General features: G+C 36.6%; 1 protein-coding gene across 1 annotated transcript in view; it reads right to left on the bottom strand.

Annotated features, from left to right (window-relative positions):
* Positions 1-614: 614 nt before the first annotated feature.
* LOC107737977 (atrial natriuretic peptide receptor 1) overlaps positions 615-7,887 on the bottom strand; it is a 17,977-nt gene continuing 10,704 nt past the window's right edge. The window contains exons 8-12 of the mRNA XM_016549630.1: positions 6,704-6,843; positions 4,942-5,094; positions 3,447-3,545; positions 3,179-3,270; positions 615-1,013 (exon numbers count right to left, since the gene is read on the bottom strand). Of these exons, the coding sequence (XP_016405116.1) occupies positions 858-1,013; positions 3,179-3,270; positions 3,447-3,545; positions 4,942-5,094; positions 6,704-6,843 (640 nt within the window). The 3' untranslated portion in view covers positions 615-857. The remainder of the gene's footprint in view (positions 1,014-3,178; positions 3,271-3,446; positions 3,546-4,941; positions 5,095-6,703; positions 6,844-7,887) is intronic.

The raw sequence follows: 7,887 nt of genomic DNA on the forward strand, positions 1-7,887 counted from the left end.
TGTGTGTGTGTGTGTGCAGACATACAATGTTTTAAGTGTGTATTTGTTATGTCAATGACAAGAATGAAACATTAAGTATGTTTATTTTTATGTGTTTGCACTACTTTTCAAAGGGGCCAATAAGATTTTTAGTTTTTGAAAGAAGGCTCTTCTGCTCACCGAGGCTGCATTTATTTGATCAAAAATACTGTAAAAACAGTGAAATATTACTGTAATCTAAAACAGCTGTTTTCTATGTGAATATCTGTTAAACTGTAATTTATTTCTGTGATGCGCAGCTGTATTTTCAGCATCATTACTCCAGTCTTCAGTGTCACATGATCTTCAGAAATCATTCTAATATGCTGATTTGCTGCTCAAGAAACATTTCTGATTATTATCCATGTTGAAAACAGTTGTGCTGCACAATATTTCTGTGGAAACTGATGCATTTTATTTTTCAGGATTCACAGATGAATAGAAAGTTCAGAAGAGCAGCATTTATTTGAAACAGAAATCTTTTGTAACATTTGATCAGTTTAATGCATCCTTGATGAACAAAAGCATTAATTTCTTTAAAAGAACGTAGTTTCATAAAATTAAATTAAACAAAAATAAATAAGTGGCGTATCAGCATCATTAAATGCATTTGTTTTTATTTTTTATGAATAAATCTATATAATCAGTACTCCGGTGTTTACTATCATTGGCTCGGTTGCCGTTATTCTGATGCTACAAACAGTGACTGATCAAACACAGAGGAAATACACAAGTACAGCTAAAGTTACACGTCATCCTAAACGAGCAGCAGCTAAACTAAAGCTGCTTCACTGTGATAAACACACACCTGTGACTCTCTACGGACAGACAGGTGCGTGTCAGGGGTCACACAGCAGGTCAGCGCTGTCAGAGCCGCTGAGGACTCCTGGGATACTGGAGTAATCGTCAGTGTGTGTCTCGGGGTCCCTCGCGTCTTTAGCCGGAGCTGCAGCACGCTTCCCTTCCAGCCAGTACGTCACCATGTCACCTTTACCCTGAGAGAACACACAAGAACACAGTCCAGACGCTCATGCAACTAAAGCAGGTGTGATTTCTTTTGGTTATTCTGGCAATGTTTTAGCATGATTAACCCTCAGAGCGGTCAGCATTCAGCTCCGGTTTGACCAGGAAGGGCTACACAAACATTTCTGAAAAATGTAGTTTATAGTTAGGGAACAAACCTTTGCAAATGTTTTATTTATTTTTTTAGATTTTGTACAATTATATTTTAAGAAATGTAACCATTTAATGGTTCGTGTTCGGGTCATTTTGACTCGGGTCCAATTAGGTGTCAAACATACTTTTTGTAACAGTTATAATAGTGTCAAAAGCTTTTTTCCCATAACTCACACACGTTTTATGAATTTTGTTTGGGAATGAACATGAATGTGTACATCTATTGACCAACAATTGCAGCATTAAAAAAAAATTATGAAAGTAAAATTAATTTATTTGAAAACTTTTCAGAGTAACATTTATGTTGTTTGGATGTGTTATTTTTTATTTAAAATTTTTTTTTTTGTTAGAAATAAATATGCAGGCTTCATAAATCTTGACTGTTTTGGAGCAATCATGAGTTATAAATTCAAAGGAATTTCATTAAAAATCTATTCATCCCAATGGGGTTAATACTGATCATTCTCAGATTATATGTTCTTATAAATTTCACACAGTGATATATTTAAATAAAATGTCTCACTAATATCAATCATATATATATATGTGTGTATGTATGTATGTATAGATTTAATGTACATCAGAATTTCAAAATTTTTTTAACTAATAAAAAAAGGGCAAATGCAATGATAACATAACATTCAAAACGTTCATATTCGCTCATTAATGAGAAGTTGCTGATCCGAGTCAGTGTGTTTTAGTTGAAAATATTAAGTTACGACTGTTTAATGCAATAAAGATTCTTTGGGTCCGTACGGATCCAGAATGCAAAAAAATCAAACACCCCTGCATTCTTACTAAAACTAAAAACACGCTTTAATTAGATTTTTGGCATAATTCATCATTAAACAAAAAAATATAATTCCATCAGACATGTTTGCATTTTATTAAAATGAAAAAAATAGGACAGGTATTGATCAGAAATTGAAGACACGAGTCTTAAGGCTTGTTCACACCGGGACGAATATCGCGCGCGATTATCGCCGACGTTTAACGCCTCGTGACTAAACAAAGGGCGCCAATAGGGCCTTTCGCACCGCTTTAGTTCCAGAACTAAATGTACAGTACTAAAGTACTGGGAACTATTTCCCAGTACCATTTAAAGGGTTGCATTCGCACCGAGAGTGTGTACTAAGAAGTGACGTAAGCCGGTCGACAGCGACGTCATTTGTGCGTGGCACGATTAGTACCAGTTGTGCTGGTTAGACCCTGCTCCGGAGTAGGAGCTAATTTGGTTCTCGAAAAAGGCAGTCCGGTACTAAAATCGCACCCAGTTCCGGCGGTGCGAAAACGCCAAAAAGTGGGTAGTTCCACAATTAGTTCTGGTACTATGAAAAGGTTCTCGCGGTGCGAAAGGCCCTAATGTGAGTGTTCACACCAACGTGCAAAACGCGAGGCGTAAAAGCGTCATTTTTTAAAAAACGCCTCGGGCTCGTTTTTTTTGGTTTGACGTGCCGCGTTAAAAACTGGTCGACCAATGAGATTTTCGCTTTTGTTCACATGCCTGGAGCTGCTGAAGTTACAGTAAAACACGACTTGGTGGCGCTCAAGCACAAACCGGTCTTGCCGAGCACACATTGATACCTAACGACGAAGAGGATGTAAGTAGACGAAGAAGATGCATCGAGGCAAGATGAATGTAGAGCTGCTGGTCTCATTGGTGTCTGAACACAAAGGGCTTTATGACAAACGCGACAGCGACTACAAAAATCTCGATAAGAGGGAGTTGTTATGGAGAGGAATTGCAGATCAAATAGGATTTTCATTAAGCGCCATCTAATGTCAGGGAGTGAATTTGCATGTTCACTCGGCTCATCGCCTGCGAAAATCGCTTGGGTATGAACACAAAAGACGCGTCGAAAAACGTCGGCGATAAGCGCGCGCGATAATCGTCCCGGTGTGTACGAGGCTTTACAGTAACTAGAAAAGGTGTGTAAAATGATGCAGTGAATCGTATGCATTGAGAAGCGCTGATGCGTCTCACCTTAACCTGTAAGACTCCTCTGCAGGTGAGCACGTATCCGCCGATCTCCTCCAGCAGGTAAAACGCGCTGGAGCTGCACTGGGTCTTCAACGCTGCACATGAGCACATCAGACATCACTCTTTAAGCTTGTTTTAGACCATTAGACTTTTTTTTTAAATGCAAACTTTTTGCAATTTGTAAGTGTTCCTCACGTGCATATCATGCACGGCACTAAATCTACTTCTTTAACTACATATATTCAAGACAGCATTTAAAGGTTAGTCTTGCCTTCGCTGGTGGACTCCATTCGGGACGCCGTGTTCACCGTGTCTCCAAACAGACAGTATCTCGGCATCTTAGTTCCCACAACTCCTGCGACGACTGGACCTGAAAACACACACATCTTCACGCTACAGCATTTGAAAGCAGCATTCAAGTTAGAAACGTCCTCTTGTTAAAGCTACAGAAGTTATTCAGTCAAGAGCAGTGAGTGATTTTCTGTTTTTATTTATTGTTTGGCTCATATTAACTGCGGTAGGTACTGTATATTACGCTGCTGTCACTTCATACACAGATCTAATAAAAACATGCGATTTCTTTACCTTCAGACATAACCGACTGTGTTTATGTAACTTATGTATTTTTGACGGTTTAAGCGCAATTAGACATGAAAGAGAGCTTAGTTTAGTACTCAGTGATGATACTCTCAATAGTATAATTGAGATACTATTATAGTTTTTTAATATTCAGAATTAATTTTATATTTTGCATTTTCGTTTAAAGTTTTAGTAATTTTGTTTGTGTTTTTTGTCATTTTATCAGTTTTTTTAATTAAATATGTCTATATAGTTTTTTTTGGTAATTTTTATTTTAGTTTTAGTTGTTTTTGTACAAGTTAAACTATACAAAAATGAGAAATGCTCCTTTGACAACTAGCTAAAATAAAATAATTTTAAGTTTTTTATATTTTATTTTATTTCAGTTTTTATTTTTAGTCTTCAGTGTAAAGTGGCCCATAGAAATGCATTGTTTTGATTTAAAGGCTTGCAGCATGTAAACATATGTAGGCCTAAATTTAAGATTTATGTATTTGAATTGCATAAAATATTGGATTACACAGTATTAACATAAACAATCTAATAAACTTAATGTGTATGGTAATACTTTAGTTTAGGGACTAGTTCTCACTATTAACTAGCTGCTTATTATCATGCATATTACTAGCATATTGGCTGTTTATTAGTACTTATTAATCACATATTAATGTATTGCTCTGCATGACCATATTTTAGATCCCTTAATCCGACCTCCTACCTAACCCTAACAACTACCTTACTAACTATTAATAATCAGCAAATTACTGCAAAAAAATGCATTTATTCAAATTGCTTAGAATCTGCATGAATTATGAAATCAATTACATGTATTCGGTTATACAGTATGAACATGGTTAAAACATGGCTAGCTGTGAAAGCAACATTCAGTTAGTTAAAATGAGATTGAAACCAATTGGATTTATTGATGATAAATATTGTGTGTTTAAAACACATTGAGTTTATTAGTACTATTACAGAAATCTGACCTGTTGCATTTATGTATGACTGACAATTTATTAGTTAATGTTAAAACTGTGTAACCGAACTGGCTGGAAATGTTATATGCAACTCATTTATTTAGTGTGTTAGATGTAAATGCTCCAGACGGCTACATTTGTATTGGTTCTAGATTCTAGACTCAGGCTTCAGATATTCAAAGTGCCTCTGACTGCAGGTTTAATGTGGACCTGAATGTATTCCAGCCCGGATCTGCAGCTGGGTTTGTGGTCTGTGGGGGATTCTGAAGGTCTTGCAGACAGACACCAGGTCCAGAGCCATGCTGGCGATCTCAGAGGCGTGGAGAATCCCGTTCTCTCTCGGTACACCGGACACAACCATATCTGCATCACACAAACCCATCGGAAACATTTCTGTTACTTGAAATAAAACAAAAAACAAAAAAAGTTTAGTTCAGCTTGTTGCCAAGGCAACATTTATTTCCGTTTACTTTAAGCTGAAGTACTAAAATAACTAAAATTAAATAGCTGTGCATTCAAAGTTTTTAAATACCTTGTATTATTATTCTATTTTCTTTTATGTAAAGCACTTTGAATTACCATTGTGCATGAAATGTGCTATATAAATAAACTTGCCTTGCCTTGCCTAAATAAACTAACACTAATAAATAAAAATTAATACATTTTCTACAGACATTAAAAAAAACAATTAATAAAAACATCAAAAACACACAACAATTTGTTTTCACTTAAAAAATATTAAAAATTGCTAAAAAAAAAAAAAATGTATAGACATTAAAGAAAACTGTAACACTTTACAATAAGGTTCATTAGTTTAATTAGGTTCATTAGTAGTGTGTGTGTGTGTGTGTGAGTGAGTGTGTGAGTGTGTGTGTGTGAGTGAGTGAGTGAGTGTGTGTGTGTGAGTGAGTGAGTGAGTGTGTGTGTGTGAGTGAGTGAGTGAGTGTGTGTGTGTGAGTGAGTGAGTGAGTGTGTGTGTGTGAGTGAGTGAGTGAGTGTGTGTGTGTGAGTGAGTGAGTGAGTGTGTGTGTGTGAGTGAGTGAGTGAGTGTGTGAGGTGTGTGTGTGTGTGTGTGTGTGTGTGTGAGTGAGTGTGTGTGTGTGTGAGTGAGTGAGTGTGAGTGTGTGTGTGTGTGTGTGTGAGTGAGTGTGTGTGTGTGTGAGTGAGTGAGTGTGAGTGTGTGTGTGTGTGTGTGTGAGTGAGTGTGTGTGTGTGTGAGTGAGTGAGTGTGAGTGTGTGTGTGTGTGTGTGTGAGTGAGTGAGTGTGTGTGTGAGTGTGTGTGTGTGTGTGAGAGTGAGTGAGTGTGTGTGTGTGTGTGTGTGAGTGAGTGAGTGCGAGTGTGTGTGTGTGATTTAGTAATCTCAACATTTACTAATGCATTATTAAAATCAAAAGTTGTGCTTGTTAACATTAGTTAATGCACTGTGAACTAACATGAACTAACAATGAACGACTGTATTTTCATTAACAAAGATGAATAAATACTGTAATAAATGTACTGTTCATTGTTCATTCATGTTAGTTAACTAACTAACATTAACTAAAGGAACCTTACTGTAAAGTGTAACCAAGAAAATGAATTTAAAAAATGACAGAAACAAAATAAAATTGCTAAAACTTTAACTAAAATAAAGTTAAAACAGAAAATATAAAAATAAAACCAAATTCTAAATATATTTAAAAAACTATAATAATATATGAATGATGTTAACATAACACTGTACACAAAACAGAATTACTCGTAGCATTCAACAAATCTGAACTGGGAGCAAACAATAACCCTAATAAATTAAATTTATTTACATTTAGCCCAATGAGGTTATTAAATGATTGGGGAAAAAATACATTAAAAGGATAGTTCACCCAAAAACAATCATTTATTCTCCCTTATGTCAAACATCTCTGGACTCCTTGACTTTCATTGTATGGACAATAAACCACACGTTGTGATGAAACTGTTAAGCGACATACAAGCATCGCCGATGGTTTCCACTTTATAAACATCATGGTTGTCGATGATCTCGTCAAAGGTGGTGTAGAGTTTGTTGAGGAAATCAACCACCTGGTAAGGAGTGCTAGTGCTGGACAACTGCGTGAATCCGACGATATCACTGAGCAAATGACGGGAAATCACATGAAGAGAGACAAAAGAGAAGAACAAAACGCCAGAATCAGAGAGAGTTTGAATTTGTCTAGTACAAGGAAAAATAATCTGTATTACTTTACAATTACATTAGTGAAAAGAATAGTTCACCCGGAAATGAGAATGTGCTTTAAATGTGCTCACCCTCAGGCCATCAGAGATGTAGATGAGTTTGTTTCTTCATCAGGTTTGGAGAAATGTAGCATTGCATCAGTGTCTCAGCAATGGATGCTCTGCAGTGAATGGGTGCCGTCAGAACGAGAGCTGATAAAAACATCACAATAATCCACAAGTAATCCACAGCACTCCAGTCCATCAGTTAACATCTGGAGAAGACAAAAGCTGAAACAAATCCAGCATTAAGACGTTTTTAACTAAAATACATTGAGTCCATAATCCATAATAACTCTTCCTCCAGTGAAAAAGTGCATCTCCTGTTGTCTCTCACATCACAATCCAGTTACATATTTGTTTAGAGCTGTTTAAACAGCTGTTTTGATCTGTGCAGATTTCTCTCCTGATTCACACCAGAACACTTTTTCACTGGAGGAAGCATTATTATGGATTATGGACTCAATGTATTTTAGTTAAAAACGTCTTAATGCTGGATTTGTCTCAGCTTTTGTCTTCTCCAGATGTTAACTGAGGGACTGGAGTGCTGTGGATTACTTGTGGATTATTGTGATGTTTTTATCAGCTGTTTTGACTTTCATTCTGACGGCACCCATTCACTGCAGAGCATCCATTGCTGAGACACTGATGCAGTGCTACATTTCTCCAAACCTGATGAAGAAACAAACTCATCCTAATCTTGGATGGACTGAGGGTGATTTCAAAATTTTCAATTTTGGGTGAACTATTCCTATAAATGTTATTAACTAATTGGACCTTACTGTGATCTTTAATGTTGTTGCATTAAAGTTTGTTGAGGAAACAGGACAATCACGACTCCTGAAGGCACCTCTGTGTGTGTGTGTGTGTGTGTGTGTGTGTGTGTGTGAGTGTGAGTGTG

This window comes from Sinocyclocheilus rhinocerous, unplaced genomic scaffold, assembly GCF_001515625.1.
Source record: "Sinocyclocheilus rhinocerous isolate Xijiao unplaced genomic scaffold, SAMN03320098_v1.1 scaffold404, whole genome shotgun sequence".
In the NCBI taxonomy this organism is placed as follows: domain Eukaryota; kingdom Metazoa; phylum Chordata; class Actinopteri; order Cypriniformes; family Cyprinidae; genus Sinocyclocheilus; species Sinocyclocheilus rhinocerous.